Source organism: Nicotiana tabacum, chromosome 5, assembly GCF_000715075.1.
Source record: "Nicotiana tabacum cultivar K326 chromosome 5, ASM71507v2, whole genome shotgun sequence".
Classification (NCBI taxonomy): Eukaryota; Viridiplantae; Streptophyta; class Magnoliopsida; order Solanales; family Solanaceae; genus Nicotiana; species Nicotiana tabacum.
In genome coordinates this window covers 113,530,793-113,549,766 of record NC_134084.1, presented here as the reverse complement: position 1 = coordinate 113,549,766, position 18,974 = coordinate 113,530,793, and the positions used below count along the sequence as shown (strand labels likewise).

Sequence of the window (18,974 nt, the reverse complement as noted above, 5' to 3'; positions counted from 1 at the left end):
ATATCCTATTATTTCTGCATATTGGAATGAAATAGATCCAAATAAAAAAGAACTGATATAGAGGATTTAGATGCCATCATGGCAACTAGTTGGGATTGAAGCGTGGTGGTTGTTTTTTAATATATAAGTAGGACATCCAAGTTAGGATTTAATAATTTAGAAACGTAAGCTTGGATATTTTTGGATGGATGTCTTTTGCTGTCAACCATAGTTTGATTGTCCATAGCAAGTGCATTACTTCTTTGTTGATCAATGACATATGCTGTGGATTCTCCATGCTGGGTTCTTTCCCGGTTTATCTGAAGTTTTATGTTTCGATTTCTCTTTTTAGGGACAAAAGTAACACACCATCTGGATTTACGCTCAAATTGAGGAAGCATATAAGGACAAGAAGGCTGGAGGATGTGCGGCAACTTGGTTATGACAGGGTATATTGCATATGCTATAGCTCTATCATTGCATTGGGTTTATTTCATTGTTTGGGAATTTTCATTAATTCTTTCTCCTACAATTAGTGGTTAATTTCATAATCTGTTATATTATCCATTCTTCATTTTTTTTTGGGTTCAGATAGTTCTCTTTCAGTTTGGACTAGGTGCCAATGCTCATTATGTTCTATTAGAACTATATGCCCAAGGAAATATACTCCTTACGGATTCTGACTTCATGGTTATGACTCTCCTACGGTCACACAGGTAGATTACTTCCTTTATTTTGCTAACTTTTTCTCCTTCAGCTGAACATGTCTATATAATGAATCCTCGTGAACATGTAAGCAGACAATATACGTTTTCTGTTGCCACTTTTCATTCAGTTCCCCTTTCCTTATGAAACTCTCCCAGAAGATTGCTGAAGATGAAGCCTTTTGGATGGATCAGCTATTTAGTTCAGTTGGGATTCTCTTTAACAAGCAAAAACTGTTTGATACTGCTGCCTATGGTTAAATGGATGACTCATTTGGTGATCTTCTTCTGGAATTTAAAAAGAGCGGATTTAATCCCTTTAGGCTAAGACGAGAGAGATATCTTGATAAAATTTTCTTTTTCCAGTGAGCTGCATCAACTTAAATGTTGAGTACAAAATTAACAAGCCATAAACCTAGAGATCTTTGCTGTCTCTGGCATCCTCAAGATTTCGTAACTAAACCTTTTTGCTAACTACTGCGAATATTACCATTGATAACAACAAATAAACAGAATACTTAAAGAACACATAATCCCACAACCACCTTGTAGGAAGGGTGAAGTGAAACTTAGGCCTCAAGACAAGTCACTAGTTACACAGTAAACTTTGGAAAAAAACCTCTACATCTATTCACTCTCTTAGAAAGTTTAAGTAAATCTATCCTCTCTACAATTTCCTTCTTAATCTGTGTGACTACTACCTCAGTATGGCATTTACTCCTTTAAATAATTTCCAATTCCTAGCTCTCATATATGATAGATCATATCTCCCCGGATTGCTGCTATCACCTCCTCCTTGAATTGCTTCCAATGCTTCCTTTTGATGCTGCCTAGGATTTGTTGTAGCTATCCAACTTGTATTTTAATACCAGCCCATTGCATAAATGGTTTCCTAACAGTTTTTGTCCAATTGCAATCCACAAACAAGTGCTGCTTAGAGTATCACATAAGCAGCATCTCATATCTTCCACAGGAATATGTAATTTGAGTAATCTTTCCTGTGTGAGCAGCCTTCCTTGAACAGCCATCCATACTATAAATCTATGTTTTGATTGAGCTACTCCACTCCAAATGAGTTCAGCAATCTCCAGCCTTCCATGGGTCCCAATAATGGAAATGTAACTTCTGTTATAGAATAGTTCCTCCAGGAGTTAGGATGTACCTCCCTTGCTTATACCAAACCTGCATGTCCTCTTTCAGGAAGTTTAGTTTCTTCCAGTACCAACTGCAGTCTTGTGGAGCTTTATGTATCCATATGTTTGAGTCAGTCTTCTTGCTAGGGCATCCTTTTTTGTAATTATGGGGGACTTCACAATTTTAGTGAAGTCTTATATCAATATACAACTATGTTACCTTTTTCAAAAAAAATATGTTTGAGTCAGTCTTCATATAAATGCCATGGTGGACCTCTTTGACCCAAAGAGAGGCCTTGTTCTCAGTTAGCTGCCATAATAATTTTCCAGCAGATGCCATATTCCGGTTCACGCACCCTTTAATATTCAAACCCCCACACTTCTTGGGAAAACAGACTTTCTCCCAAGCTACCAAGGAAACATTCCTCTTCTCTTCTGAACAGCCCCAAAGATAATCTCTACATTTTCTATCAGCTTTCTTTAAAACACTTAGTGGCAGAATAAATACAGCCCCCCAAAAGCTATGGATTGAAAACAAGACAACATTGATCACTTGAAGCCTCCCTGCATATGATAATTGTTTGGAGTATGTGAAATTAATCCTGCTAGTAATCTTCTCAATCAACTGGTGACATTCCTACTTGCTCCATTTCCTGGCAAACCAAGGTATCTAATAGGAGAAGAACCTTGGGAGAAGCCTGTCTTAGCCAACAATAATTCTTTTGTATGATCATCCACCCCAGCCATGAATATGCTAAACTTCTCCATATTAGCAACCAACCCTGAAGCTTTGCTAAAGTGTGTCAGGGCTTCAATGACCCTTGTCAGTGGTCACAGAACCTAAATTACCTTTGCAAAATATCATTAAGTCATCAGAAAAAATAAGATGAATAAATTTTAACTGCTTACACATAGGGTGATACTTGAAACCAGGCAATTCAATCATACTCCTTAGTATTCTTGAAAGATACTCCATGACTAGGACAAATAGTAAAGGAGAGACAAGGTCTCCTTGCATGAGCTCTCTTTTTCCTTCAAAATATCCATGACTCTCACCATTAACATTGATAGAGAACTTTGGAAAAGACACACATGTCATAATAGTGAATCTTTCTAGCAAACCAATACCAATCAAAATCTCTTCTAAGAATTCCCAACTTACCATGTCATAAGCTTTCCTAAGATCAATTTTCATCCGACATCTTGGAGAAGTTTTCCTATTATAATGCCTCAGTATGTCATGGCCGACGAGGACATTATGCATCATGGATCTTTCACAAAAGCTGCTTGGTTGTCAGCTACAATATGAGTGATAGCTTTCTTTAGCTTGCTACAGATCTTCTTGGAAATACATATATACAACATATTACAACAAGAGACTGGTCTAAATTGACTGGCATACTCAGGAACACTTATCTTTGGAATCAAGGCAATGCTTGTCGAGTCAGTTGCTTTAGTAGTTTATCATTCTGAAAAAAATCAGAACTGCAATGATGTCCTCCCTATGATGTTCCAAGTAGCTTAAAAAAATCCACTACCATATCCATCTGGACCTAGGGCTCTTACTACTCTCAATATGAAACACTGCAATTTTTACATCTTTCCCTGCAATGGCTTCAACAAGTCTACATGCTGCTCCTTTCCTAAAAGTGAACCATTACTCAAGAAACCCCTAAAGGCTTTCACTCTTGAATCAGCTTTCTTCCCAAGTAACTCTTTATAGTAGTCCACAAACAGTTTAGGAATTACATCTGGATCAGATTGGCATTCACCTTCTTCATCCTTAAGTTTTTTAGTAGCCTCTTAAGTCTCCCATGCTTGATTACTGAATAAAAGTGGCTGAAAGTGTTGGTTTATGTTTAGTCAACAATGACATGCCAATTGGAAGAGTTGGTGGAAAGAGTTGGTGTGGATGCTAGGAGGAAGCTTCCTCCTTTGATGTCACCCATGACATCAAGAGGAGGTAGTTTGATGTCACCAATGACATCAAGAGGAGGTCTTTACCTCTATAAATAGATGCCCTCCTTCATTTGTAGAAACCATCCCAAAAATAATACAACACATTGTAGTGAGTAGAGAGTTAAGAGAGAAATTCTCTTAAGTGTAATTGAGAACTCTCCCCTTCCTTTGTTAATATTAAAAATGCAACTGTTCTCTGGTGGACGTAGGATTATTTTGATCCGAACCACGTTAAATTTTGTGTTCTTTCTTTTACGTTTCCGCTAACAATTGGTATCAGAGCAACGAGATTCTTTAACGATCCAAGGAGGAAGAACAAGCAAAGATGAGTTCCATAAAGTTTGAAATTGATAGATTCAGTGGACGCAACAACTTCAATATCTGGAAGATCCAGATGATGGCGTTACTGCGGAGGAAAGGTTCAATCCATGCTATTGACGGAAAGTATCCTAAGGATATATCAAGTCCCGACAAGGAGAAGATTGAAGGGGATGCATTGAGTGCAATCCAACTATCCCTTGCACCTAACGTGCTTTGTGAAGTGAGTACGGGTACCGAAGAGACGACCAAACAGTTATGGGAAAAGCAAGAAGGGCTATACCAAGACCGATCAGTGACAACAAGGATGTTGTTACAACGGCGTCTTCACACATTTAATATGGGGTCAGGTACTTCGTTACAAGATCATTTAGATGCGTTCAATAAACTTGTCATGAACTTACAGATTGCAGGAATTAAAAAGGAGGAGGAGACGCTTGCATGTGCTTTGCTATTTTCATTGACTTCAGGATATCGTGATATTGAAAATTCAATGATGTATAACAAGGAGCCTATCAAGCTCGAGCAAGTGCGGCAGGCACTTAACTCTAGTGATGTGCGGAGGCACATTGAAGGAGATAGAGATGACCAGGCAAGTGGGCTCTTTGTGAGAGGCCGGACTAGCCAACAGGGAAAGAGCAAATCAAAGCACAGATCAAAGTCTCGTGTGAACAAGAAGAATACAGAGTGTTGGGGTTGTGGCAAGAAGGGGCACTTTGAACGAGACTGCCCAATGTCAAAGTCCAAGGAAAAGGCGAGTGCATCCACAGTTGAACAGGTACATGATTTTGATAATGATTATGTACTAACAACATCGTGTAATAATAATAGTAGTTATGGAAACAAATGGGTGTTAGACTCTGCTTGCACTCTGCATATGACGTTCCGAAAAGACTGGTTTAGCAGCTATGAGAAAAGTGGAGAAACCATAGTAATGGGCAATAATGCAACTTGTGCAATAGTTGGCATTGGCTCAGTTCGGGTTCGCTGCCATGATGGAGTCGTGAGGACTATTACACAAGTCCGTCATGTTCCTGATCTGAAGAAGAATTTGATCTCCCTGAGTACTCTGGATGAACAAGGCTACAAGTACATGAGCGAAGCAGAAACTATAAAGGTGACTAAAGGTTCTTTAGTCATGCTGAAAGACAAGCTGGAGAACGGCCTTTACACATTGGCCGGAAGCACCATTGTTGGCTCTGCAAATGCATCTACAGTGCAGTTATCTAATGATGACAAGGCAAGACTATGGCACATGAGACTGGGTCATATGAGCGCACGTGGACTGGAGATGTTGAGCAATCGTAACCTTTTGGAAGGTGAGAAGATCAGCACACTTGACTTCTGTGAGCACTGCGTTCTAGGGAAGCAAAAGAAGGTCAGCTTCAGCACTGGCAAACACAAGACAAGAGGAGTGCTAGACTACATCCATTCAGATTTATGGGGTCCCTCTAAACTTCTATCGAAGGGCAAAAAGAGGTATCTTCTCACTTTTATTGATGATTTCTCACGAAAGGTTTGGGTGCATTTTTTGAAGGCAAAAAGTGATGCTTTTGAAGCATTTAAAGAGTGGAAGATTTTGGTTGAAAATCAAATGGAGCGGAAAATCAAGTATCTTCGCACAGACAATGGCTTGGAGTTTTGCAATGAAGAGTTTAATGAATTCTGCAAGGTTAATGGGATCTCAAGACATAGGACTGTCAGGCATACCCCACAATAGAATGGAGTTGCCGAGAGAAAGAACAGAACTCTTCTTGAAAAGGCTTTGTATGCTCCTACAAGCCAAAATGTCCAAAGTATTTTGGGCTGAAGCAGTTCACACTGCTGCTCATATTGTCAATCGATCTCCAGCATCGGCAATTGACTTTAAGACTCCGAATGAGGTATGGTCAGGTGAACCCTCTAACTATTCATACTTACGAGTATTTGGGTGTCCAGCTTATTATCACGTTAATGAAGGAAAGCTTGAACCAAGGGCTAAGAAGGCCATATTCGTAGGGTATGTGGATGGAGTAAAAGGGTACAAACTTTGGTGTTTGTCTTTACTCAAATTTATAGTTAGTAGAGATGTCACCTTTGATGAATCCTCTATACTTGATCCCCGTAAAGTTTCCGTGGAGTTTTCAGGAAACAAGAACGACGAGCAGGTGGAGCTTCCGGTGGAGCTTGCCAAGGAAAAGGATCAAAAGACTCAGGTTAAAGATGAGTCAGAAGATGTAGACCTTGAAGAACTTGCTGTCAATGAACCATACACAATTGCAAAGGGGAGGGAGAAGAGGCAAACACGAGAACCGGAACGCCTTATAGATCAAGCAAACTTGATTGCATATGCATTCGTAGCTGCACAAGAAGAGATTAAGGATCTGGAGCCCTCCTTGTATATTGAAGCAACTTCTTGCAAGGATGCTGTACAATGGCGGTTAGCCATGATTGAAGAGATGGAGTCTCTTCACAAGAATCAGACATGGGTCTTAGTGAAAAGACAAAAGGGGAAGAGGATAGTTGGATGCAAGTGGGTCTACCGAAAGAAAGAGGGAATTCCTGAAGTGGAAGATGCTAGGTTCAAGGCGAGATTGGTTGCAAAAGGATTCAGTCAGAAGGAGGGAATTGACTACAATGAGATTTTCTCTCCAGTCGTGAAGCATAGCTCAATTCGCGTGCTACTAGCATTGGTTGCCCAATTTGACTTGGAGCTTCAACAGCTTGATGTCAAAACTGCTTTGTTACACGGTGATCTAGAAGAGACAATCTATATGGATCATCCTGAATGTTTCCTAGCTGAGGGAAAAGAAGATCACATATGCCAACTAAAGAAGTCTTTGTATGGTTTGAAGCAATCCCCTAGACAGTGGTACAAGAGGTTTGATGCATTCATGACTACACATGAATTCTCAAGGAGTGCATTTGATAGCTGTGTGTATCACAAGAAGATGTCTGGTAACTCAATGATTTATTTACTGTTGTATGATGATGATATGCTTATTGCTGCTAACGACATTACAGAGATAAATGCTTTGAAGAAACTGTTGAGTAAGGAATTTGACATGAAGGATTTAGGAGCTGCAAAGGAAATCCTTGGTATGGAGATTTCAAGAGAAGACGGTGCTGTACATCTTTCTCAGAAGAGGTATATTGAAAGGGTTCTCAAGAGATTCAGTATGCATACGTGCAAGCCTGTAAGTACACCATTAGCTCCTCATTTTAAACTTTCAGAGTTACAAATGCCTCAGTCCGAGGATGAGGTGGAGCATATGCCAAAGATTCCTTATGCCAATGCAGTTGGTAGCATTATGTATGCTATGGTATGCACACGTCCAGATATTGCTCAATCTGTAAGTGTGGTAAGTAGATACATGTCCAGCCCAGGAAAGAGGCATTGGGAAGCTGTCAAGTGGATATTGAGATATCTCAAAGGAGTTTCTGGTGTTGGTCTGACCTTTCAAAAAAGTGGCGGAGGTATTTCAATTCTCGGTTATGTAGATTCTGACTATGCAGGAGATCTTGACAGAAGAAGGTCCACAACTGGATACATCTTTACCCTCGTTGGTAGTGCCGTTAGTTGGAAGTCGACTCTGCAGTCGATTGCCGCTTTGTCTACGACAGAAGGAGAATACATGGCAGCAGCGGAGGCGGTGAAGGAAGCTATCTGGTTGAAATGTTTAGTAGCAGAATTGAGTTTGGTTCAGCTGGAATCAACTTTTGGATGTGATAGTCAGAGTGCTATTCATCTAATGAAAAATCAGAGATTTCATGAGCGCACTAAACACATTGATGTCAGATTTCATTTATTCGAGATGTTGTTGAAGAAGGAACTATCAAGGTCGTGAAGGTTATCACAGACGATAATGCTGCAGATATGTTGACCAAGATAGTCCCACTCGCTAAGTTTTCACACTGCAAAGACTTGGCGGGGGTGTGCATCAACTGATGCAACTCCGAAGAGAACAGTTGCTAGGTAGAGGTGATATGTTCAACAATGGTTTGATTCTTCTTGTTTCTTACAACGGGGTTGCCCAGTAAGCTTAGAAGTTTTGGCCAGAGTTGTTCACACGCACGCTCGAAACGCAAACCAAGGTGGAGATTGAAGGTGTTGGTTTATGTTTAGTCAACAATGACATGCCAATTGGAAGAGTTGGTGGAAAGAGTTGGTGTGGATGCTAGGAGGAAGCTTCCTCCTAGCATGTCACCCATGACATCAAGAGGAGGTAGTTTGATGCCACCAATGACATCAAGAGGAGGTCTTTACCTCTATAAATAGATGCACTCCTTCATTTGTAGAAACCATCCCAAAAATAATACAACACATTGTAGTGAGTAGAGAGTTAAGAGAGAAATTCTCTTAAGTGTAATTGGGAACTCTCCCCTTCCTTTGTTAATATTAAAAATGCAACTGTTCTCTGGTGGACGTAGGATTATTTTGATCCGAACCACGTTAAATCTTGTGTTCTTTCTTTTACGTTTCCGCTAACAAGTGGCTTTGCTTTTCTGCTGCAAAAACATCTCTCCTTAATACGATGATTGTTTGAACTTTTGATAATTCTCATGCTCATTCTGTTGAAACTCTAGGCTCCTCCTCTTTTAATGCTATCTTCAGAGAGCAGTGGTCACTAATACCTTCAGGTAGAAACTTAGCTTTACATGAAAGCATAGAATCAAGCCATTCACCATTGATGAAAGCCCAGTCAATTTTAGAATAAATCCTTTAACCATAATGTCTGTAATTCCACGTGTATCTATTCCCTTGACGAGGTAGTTCAGTTAAACCACATACTTCAATGCAGTTGTGGAAATCCACCGCCTCAGCCTATGTAACGGGATTACCTCCAATCCGATCCTCCATCGTAAGCTAAGTTGCTTGGACTTGGGTGCCGCTATCCGATACGGGGACGGATCCGAGTATCGGATTCGGCAAAATCTAAATTTTAAGATTCGGGGGTTCGGATATGGATACGGATGAGGGGATACGACTAAGAAAATTCAAAATAATAAAAAATAGAGTTATAAAAATATTGTAAATTTTGAGAGATTATGTGAAAAATTTACATGAATATTGTAGAATTCAATCTTTCATTCTCCAAGATGGACATTATTCTTTCATTCTCCTACAAACTCAACAAAATAGAAACTAAATATTAAAAGAATATTACAATAGAACAAATTTAATTAAAAGAATCACATATAAAGTGAAACAAAAGATCCAACCTTTTATCCAACAAGAATGGCACATTCTTGATGTAAAGAATGTAACTTGTATTGTAAATTTGAAAATAAGATCTTAAACAAAGTGGAAGTGTGAAATTAGAAATCTAAAATTTAAGACATAAACAAAGACATTCATTTCATCCACAATTTAGCTATTAATAATTAGTAAAGTACATGACTAATTAATAGTTCAATACACTAAGTAGAATACGTGGGGAAAGCAGAGCAGTTATTATTCTACCTGAAGTTGAATTAAATGCGGGGTGGGGAGAGATAACCTCTAAAATAGAAAGGTCCATTCACAGAAACTTTCGCTTTACAAGAGTAACAGAGGCTCCAAAATTACATAATGATTTTGCTCATACTCTACGCTCAAACAAATGGTCAGAATCAAATGCCAACATCAGAGTTATTCAACTAGAAAGCAGCCCTATCAAAATCGCTGCTTCAATGCCATCAGACAAAAGTCTTTTGAATAGGTGCATCGTCGGCAAGTTCTCGAAAGAACTAGATTTAATTCCCTCACGCACAGAGGTTCGAAGATGGGTAAACAACAAGTGGAGTAATGCTGTTGGAGTATGAACTGAATGGACAACAATTTCTTTTCGAATTCACAACCAGAAGGATGACGGAGCAGACTAGGGAGGAAACCTGGAGATGGAAGAATGCTACTCTATTGCTGAGCTAGTGGTCCCCGACAGCAGCTTGTTATCCTTCTGAAACAAAATTCGACTGGATCTGGGTGAGGATTCTCGGACTCCCATTACATCTATGGTCATCAGAAATCATGAAAGCTATCGGAGAAAATGTGGTGGCTGGATTGATACGTAGGAAGAGACGCAGCTGCAAAATCACATGAGGTGGGCTTGTATCAAAGTTAAGGGACCGACTGAAAAGATTCCTAGAGTCGTAGAAGTAGAAGGAGGAATGCTTTTTTCCTTGCCATTGTAGAGTGAAATTCCGACGACCGTGAAAGTTTCCAAGAAGATGCAGTAGTGGAAATATGGCCCAAGTTCTGTGATGATATAGTTACGGGCCCTATTTTCATAGAAGGGAGATCTAGGCACGTGGACTCAGTGACATGGCCCTTTAATTCAAAAGTTGACAGTTGTATCTCACGCGCCCTTGAGCAGGGGAATTGTTCTAATGAGATTAGGATAAATACTAAAGTGGGCCGAACTCAAGAGAAGCCCAAGACTTTACAAAAAATAAAAGATCCAGATTCCAGAAAATTGGCTGATGAAAAAAGCCCAAGTTCTATTATGGATAGCTGTGGGGCCAATCTAGCAAGACCTAAAGCTTATATATCTCAAAATTTTGGGCCCGATGTTATAAGTAAGGATCTGAATAGGGATTCTAATTTACCCCAACAAATGGAGCGACCGACTTTCTATTCCTAGAGATAGAAGCGTGTAAACATACAGAGGTGTATCTGATAGAGCAAATTGAAAAATCAACATCTGCTCAACCGTTATTAGCTCAAGTGGAAGATGATGGAAGTCACACAGATCATGACATGCAAGAGGGGGAAATTGAGGGGGAGGTTTAGATACTCGAAAATCTGAATCAACAACAGTTAATTGAATATAGAGGTGCAGATGCATGAGAGATAGAAGATGTTAACCCAATTCAAGTTCAATTCCAAGAAGCTGAAATGGAGGAACTTTATGGGTACATAGGAATATATTGAGACTGAGCAAGGAATATGGGGCAGTGTTCAAAGGCTGTGAAGGGGAGGCTCTATCTCTTTTTATGAAACTAGATGCCAAAAGGAAGGAGGAGATGACAGAAACTCCTACTGCCAACTGTGGTACTCCAAAACAAAAGGGGGCAAAGGAAGTGGAAAAACTGGTTTTCAATGTGACGTATAAAGATGAGGGGAAAAGAGCAAGGGGGAGGTCAATTTCCAGAAGTGAACCATGAAGATAAAAATTATCTCGTGGAATGTTTGGGGATTGAATAGAAGGGAAAAGAGAAGGTTAGTGAACAGTTTGATACAAAGGTGGAAAGCAGACATTTATTGCTTTCAAGAAACTAAGTTAGAGGGAAATATTGAACCATTAGTCAAGCAAATATGGACCAATAGAAGGGTAGAGTTTGGTTGCTTGCAATCAAATGGGAGAAGTGGGGGATTCTTATTTTATGAGATAATAGGGCATGGAGAGGAGAGGTGATCACCACTGGAATATCCCAATTATTTGTAGATTCAGCTCGATGACAAAGGAGTTCTCATGGCATCTCACAGATTCACCTTGCAACAGGGTGGAAAGACATCTTATGTGGATGGAAATTGCAGATACTAGGGGACTTTTTGATGGTCCCTGGGTAATATGCGGGGATTTTAACACAACTAGATTTGTAAATGAGAGGAAAAATTGTAGGAGAATGACAAGATCCATGATAGAGTTCTCTGATTTCATTAATGACATGGAAATGGTGGATCCTCCTCTTATCGGAGGAAGTTTTACTAGGGCAAAGGGTGACAATCAGCAAGCTTTTTCAAGGATAGACACATTTCTATTCTCTACGGAATGGAATGATGATTTCAGGAATATTTCCCAAACACTGTTACCTAGAGTCTCTTCTGACCATGCTATTTCAAGTTCGAGAATTGGTGGCTCAGATTGGCAGGTTTCAGTGACATGGTGAAAACGTGGTGGCTTTCTTTTGAGGTACAAGGTAGACCTGATTATATTTTGGCCTGCAAATTGAGGATGCTGAAAGGAAAACTAAAAGAGTGGAATGGTACAAATCATGGTAACTTTGAAGTAAGGAAAACTCAACTTCTAAGTTCCATGGCAGAAATGGATGTTGTACAGGAAACTAGAAATCTATTTGAAGATGAGCTTTTGCAGAAGGCCAGCATGTTCATGGAGCGGGAAGATATAGCAAACAATGAGGAGATAGCTTGGAGACAGAGATCTAGAGTTCTTTGGCTCAAGCAAGGGGATAGGAACACAAAATTCTTTCATAGAATGGCAAATGCACACAGGAGAAATAACACAATTGATAAGCTAGAAGTTAATGGTGTGACGATGGAGAATCCAGAGACTATAAAAGGGGAAATTCTATCCTTCTACCAAAAACTTTACACTGAAACAAAGGAATGGAGACCGGAGTTTGTTTTGGCTGATTGTCCTTGTATAAGTGAGAGTGAGAAGCAGTGGTTACAAAGATCATTTGAAGAGGATGAAGTTTGCGCAGGGGTAAAATTATGTACTTCAGACAAAGCACCTAGGCCAGACGGATATACTATGGGATTTTTTCATTCTTGCTGGGATATTGTAAAGGAAGATGTTATGCAAACCTTGAGAAATTTTCATACACATGAGTTTTTTGAGAAGAGCTTTAATGCATCATATATAGCCCTTATACCAAAGAAGACCGGAGCTCGAGAGTTAAGAGATTTTAGGCCTGTTAGCTTAATTGGGTCTGTGTACAAAATTATTTCTAAGGTTTTGACCGAGAGATTGAAAACAGTGATCTCTAAGCTAGTAGATAGACATCAGATGGCTTTCATAAAGGGGAGACAGATAATGGATGCAACACTAGTGGCTAATGAATGTGTTGATTCAAGGATAAAGATGAAGACACCTGGAATTCTTTGCAAACTTGATATTGAGAAAGCATATGATCATGTGAGCTGGTTTTTCTTCTTAAAATGCTGAAATCTATGGGTTTTGGAAGAAAGTGGATTAAATGGATGATCTTCTGCATAAGCTCAGTTAGGTTCTCTGTTCTCATCAATGGTTCCCCAGAAGGTTTCTTCCCTTCACATAGAGGCTTGAGACAGGGTGACCCTCTTTCCCCCTTTTTGTTCCTAATAGCAATGGAAGGTCTAAATAACATGATAAAAGTAGCAAATAACAATAGGTGGATGACTGGTTTTAAGGTGGCAAGTAGTGTAGGTGGAATGGAGGTAACTCATCTACTATATGCAGATGATACTTTGGTATTTTGTGATGCAAAAGAAGAAGAGCTAAGACATCTCAGGATAATTATAACAATTTTTGAGGCAGCCTCTGATCTACATGTCAATTGGAGGAAAAGCCTCATTTTTTCGGTAAATGAGGTAACTGATATACAAAGGCTGACAGGCGTTCTTGGATGCACAGTTGGAACTCTTCCTACAATCTACTTAGGTATGCCATTGAGTTCTAAAAACAAGACGTTACACATTTGGAATGGGGTATTATAAAGATGTGAGAAAAGATTGGCTAAGTGGAAAAGCCAGTACAAATCCCTGGGGGCAGAGTAACATTGGTTAACAGTGTCTTAGATGCACTTCCCACATACATAATGTTCCTTTTTCCTATTCCGACAAAAATAGATAAAAGGATTAATGTTATGAGAAGGAATCTCATCTGGCAAGGAAATAAGGAGAAAGGAGGTTATCACTTGGTCAACTGGAAGGTTTTGACACAAAGCAAGAAATCTGGGGGCTTAAGTATAAGAAACTTAAGACTACATAATAAAAGCCTACTCATGAAATGGCTTTGGAGGTTTGGCAGGGAAGATCAAACTCTATGGCGACAGGTCATCACTGAAAAATATGGACTAGAGGGACAATGGATACCTAGAGCAGTGACAACAACATATGGGGTTAGTGTCTGGAGGTCCATCAGGGCTTATTGGCCTCTTTTTGCTGAGAATGTTTCTATTGTAGTAGGGAATAGGAGGAAAACATCCTTTTGGAATGATAATTGGCTAGGACATGGACCTTTGAAAGACCTTTACAGTGACATGAAAGTTTTGAGTTTGAATAATGAAGCCACGGTGGAAGACAGTTGGGACCAACATGGATGGACTTTCAACTTTAGAAGAGAACTAAATGACTGGGAATTGCCTAGATTCACTGAATTTTTGAATGCTCTTGATCCGTTCAAGGGGACCACAGTGGAGAAGGATAGGGTTAAATGGACAAGGCATAGTAGTGGCTCTTTTGCAGTGAACTCAGCATACAAACTGCTCAACCATCAAGGCCAGCAAACTCAGTTATGGAGTTGGAAAACAATATGGCAAGCCAAAATACCAACTAAAGTAGCCTGCCTTGTATGGTTAGCAGCCAGGGATGCTTGTCTAACACAAGACAATCTAATGAGAAGAGGCATGCCATTGTGTTCAAGGTGTTATCTGTGTGGAAATGAGGCTGAAGTAGTAGCCATTTATTTTTACACTGTCAGTTTGCTAGAGCTTTATGGCACCTATTTTTGAGTATGAAAGGACTGTCATGGCCATGCCTAGGAGTACATGGGAGCTACTTGCTTGCTGGAATTTCTCTGGAGACCTGATCAAACAAAAAAAGTGGTGGAAGACCATCTCGGGATGTATATGGTGGACCATTTGGATGGAAACAAACAGTACTCTGTCACGACCCATTTTCTGAACAAGCCTAGACCGGCACTCGATCACTAAACATGACCGAGCGAACCATCTCTGCTTATCAACCCTATTATAACTCCAAACTTTATATGCAACAAAGCAATACTCTAAACAAATACTTTTGGATTAATTCAAATATTTAAATAAATCAACTCCAAAGCTTTATTCGTAGTAACTACTGAATTACTGCTAAGTTATTATAAAATAACATCTGAATCTCAACCCAATGACTATGTCTATGAAGCCTCTACTGATAAACTGACGCACTGCTCAGGACATGAGATTTCCTGGCCAGTTCTCTAAATAAACAAAGAAATAGCTAAATGAAAATGACTCTAAGAATACTCCACGAACAAAAGCGGAGCTCACCAATATCACTGGAAGGGAAGGAAGTCCTAACTCGTAGCCTGCTCGCCTGCAAATCCGGTTCCTACGTTGTACCGCAGACCAACGTAGGTTCCCAAAAGAGAACGTCAGTACCATCCACTGTACTCAGTGAGTCTCAACAACAGGGGGAGAAACTTTAATAACATATACATTACGAGCAGAGGTTCTAAATGCATGTAAAACATAAAGCTTATAAGAATAATTCTAAAATAATTGCATAATAGCAATTTATGAATATTCTAAAAGAAATTCTTTTCTTTTTCTTTCTTTAAAAAAAATACTTCACTTTATACTTTGGGAGTTCCAACTATCCTGACTTAATTCTGTCTCAGTCACCGTGTGATCGGCACGGGTTCGATCCCAACCTGATCGAATAGGCCCAATCCACGAGGTGCCACTCGCTTCATGGTTCTCAGCGCTCATGTATCATACCTTAGCATGGCTAAGTAAATTCTCAGCAACGAGACCCTCGGCTCGTATGCTCCCTACTTTGGCACAAGTAGTTTCAGGAAGTCAACGCCTTGGTCAGGACCCTCGGCCTGGACGATGACCCCTTCTCAGAATAAAGGATACTCCCCAAAAATCTTTTCTTTCTAAAACTTCTTCTTGTGACTTTTCAAATCTAAATCTTTTCTTTATAGAACATTATGTACATGCTCATATTGGTGTCCTTTAATGTAAAGCATGACATAAGAATGAAATAAACATATAAAAATATTTCTAAAGATTCTTTCTTCTTCATAATTTTCAACATGAAAATAACATATAAGAATAACACAAAAATCTGAAAATTTAAGCACATATAGCATAATAGATCATCTAAACTTTTGCTAGAACAATTCTAAATTAATGGGTACTCACTCGCTCTAATTAAATAAAGATAAACTCTTTTAAGTAATTCGTTAAACACCTTGTATGCGTGCTTTTGTGAGTTAAACCACTTTAGTAAAGGGTTATATCAACTCACCTCAAAACTTCTCGAGCCAATACGTAGCCCCAGTCAAATTGACACCAGTCAACCAATCGATTCTACAACAACCAATATATTTTAATCAATTTTAAAGTACTACACCTAAATATGAAATTTATTGTTGATATAGAGGAAGAAGGGAATTAGCTATTCAATTCTTACATATTACTACTTTAGGATAATTGAAAATAGAGAATTTTATATACCTGAATTCAAGAATTAGTGATTTGTAAAGAACCCTAGAATCTTTCCGTGTTATCTGCGTGAAATATTTCTTGGGTTTGCTGCCTCTGTTGCGTTACTCTCTGTTCTAGTCTATAGGATTTTTTTCCTGCTTTCGTTATTCTCTGTTCTAGAGTGAACAGAAGACTTTTATGTGCAAAGAAACCCCTTTTTGGTCCCAACGGCCCTTTATGGGCTTTTAGGTTCACGTTTTCCCTTCTTTTTTTTTTTTAAAATTTATTTTCCTTTTTTTTTTGGTTTTAACTTAACTAGTATTACTTATACATAACATACTTTTAATATTTAATAATAACAAAATTATTAATATTCTCCTAATTGTACATCCAACTACTTAATTGTATATATATATTTGTTTTCACTGTGGGCAAGAAGAAATAAATAATAATAATTTAATTTTATAATTAGCGTGTCTCGAAATTTTTATAAATTTGAGGAGTGTTACAATCTTCCCTCCTTAAAAACATTCGTCCTCGAATGTTATTAGGGCTTTATTCTTAAGCTAACAATCATTCCTTAGGTCCTTGAACCTCTTAAATTTTCTTAGCACTACTCACTCTTGTAAGGGACTCAAAATTTTGGCTAACTCCCTAAGTTTTCAAAAATTTCGCCAGAGTTTTCCTTGTAAATTGGACTATCCAAAAATATCCCTGTCACAAATACCACAAATACACCAACAACCAAATATACCATAACAGGCCATTCATAGGCACCATACGCAGCTCATAAATTAATTACTCACACTCCGGCAAGGAGGTACCACAATAACTAACAAGAATCTAAAGCACAACACTTTAGCAAAAGTAAATCACTTTAATGAATTAAATATATTCTGACATAAACTAAATCACTAAGACAACTAAATATAATCTAGGAAGGACATAAACACTTGCTAACTTGTATTTAATAAATGGAATATAAATGTAAAACCGAACTTAGGTTCACATACCTTTTTCCTCAAATAAATATGGATATTTCTTTCTCGACCTCCCATGTAGCCTCTTTTGAATCATGATTACTCCACAAAACTTTTACCGATGCTAAATCTTTTGTTCTCAACTTTCTTACTTGCCTATCGAGAATTTCTATAGGTACCTCTTCATAAGTCAAGCCTTCTTTAATTTCTATAGTATCAGCAGGTATTATATGCGACTCATCATGAATGTACTTTCTAAGCATAGACACATGAAAGACATGATGAACAGAGGACAACTCAACGGGTAGCGCTAGCTTATAAGCCACATTTCCTTTCTTTTCTAGAATTTCATAAGGTCCGATAAATCTAGGGCTAAGTTTCCCTTTCTTACCAAACCTCATAACTCCTTTCATCGGTGAAACTTTCAAAAACACCTTATCACCAACCATGAACTCTAACTCATGATGCCTCTTGTCAGAATAAGACTTTTGACGACTCTGAGCCGCTTTAAGTCTTTCTCTAATTAGCTGAACTTTTTCCAAGGCCTCACAAACAAACTCTGGACCAATCAACGGCACCTCTGCTGGTTCAAACCAACCCACTGGAGACCTACATCTCCGCCCATACAACGCCTCATAGGGAGCCATACCAATGTTGGCCTGATAGCTGTTATTGTAAGCAAATTCTATAAGTGGCAAGTGATCATCCCAATTACCTCCAAAATCTATGACACACGCACGCAACATATCTTCGAGAGTCTGAATGGTCCTTTTTGCCTGGCCATTGGTCTATGGATGAAAAGCGGTGCTTAAATTGACCATGGTACCTAATCTTTTCTGAAATGCCTGCCAAAAATGCGCCGTGAACTGAGGGCCTCTGTCAGATATGATTGAAAAAGGAGTACCATGCAGTCGGACTATTTCTTTGATGTACAATTGCGCATACTGCTCTGCGGAGTCTGTCGTCTTTACTGGTAGAAAATGCGCGGACTTTGTCAGTCGATCTACAATAACCCAAATTGAATCATGTTTACGGTATGTGCGAGGTAGACCTACTACGAAATCCATATTAATCATCTCCCACTTCCACTATGGTATCTCTATGACTTGAGCCAGGCCACCAGGCCTCTGATGCTCGGCTTTGACTTGCTGGCAATTTAAACATTTAGCCACGTGATCTGCTACTTGTTTCTTCATGCCTTTCCACCAATACAACTCTTTCAAATCTAGATACATTTTGGTAGCACCTGGGTGGATAGAGTACCTCGAACTGTGAGCTTCCTCCATTATGGCCTTCCTAAGACCATCTACACCAGGCACACATAACCGATCATTCAACTTCAAAACTCCGTCACTTCCTAAAGTGAAAGCAGTGATTTCTTTGCTTCTGACTCCTTTTAATTTCACTAAGTACGGATCTTCGTCTTGCTTAGCCTTAACATGCGCAACAAGGGAGGATTGCGCTAAGGCATAAGCAGTTATATCTCCTTCTTCGGTCTCATCCAATCTAATTCTATCATTTGCTAGTTTTTGAATTTCTCGACCCAAAGATCGCCTTTGTACTGCAAGATGGGCCAAGACACCCATTGACTTCCTACTAAGTGCATCTGCTACCACATTAGCTTTGCCCGGGTGATAAAGGATATTGATGTCATAATCTTTCAATAGCTCAAGCCACCTTCTCTGCCTCAAATTTAGTTCTTTTTGCTTGAAAATGTACTGGAGGCTTTTGTGATCTGTAAACACTTCAGAATGCTCACCATAAAGGTAGTGTCGCCATATTTG

At 39.1% G+C, this 18,974-nt stretch overlaps 1 protein-coding gene and 1 long non-coding RNA gene across 2 annotated transcripts in view; one reads left to right on the top strand and one right to left on the bottom strand.

Annotated features, from left to right (window-relative positions):
* LOC107801564 (uncharacterized) overlaps positions 1-18,974 on the top strand; it is a 41,451-nt gene that overhangs the window by 1,952 nt on the left and 20,525 nt on the right. Inside the window, exons 3-4 of the mRNA XM_075253966.1 lie at positions 332-428; positions 571-695. Coding sequence (XP_075110067.1) covers positions 332-428; positions 571-695 — 222 coding nt within the window. The remainder of the gene's footprint in view (positions 1-331; positions 429-570; positions 696-18,974) is intronic.
* Positions 14,979-16,381, bottom strand: LOC142181212 (uncharacterized). The gene is made up of 3 exons (XR_012709719.1): positions 16,241-16,381; positions 16,032-16,093; positions 14,979-15,107 (listed from the first exon to the last, which is right to left on the bottom strand). It is a non-coding gene; the product is annotated as an uncharacterized LOC142181212 (long non-coding RNA).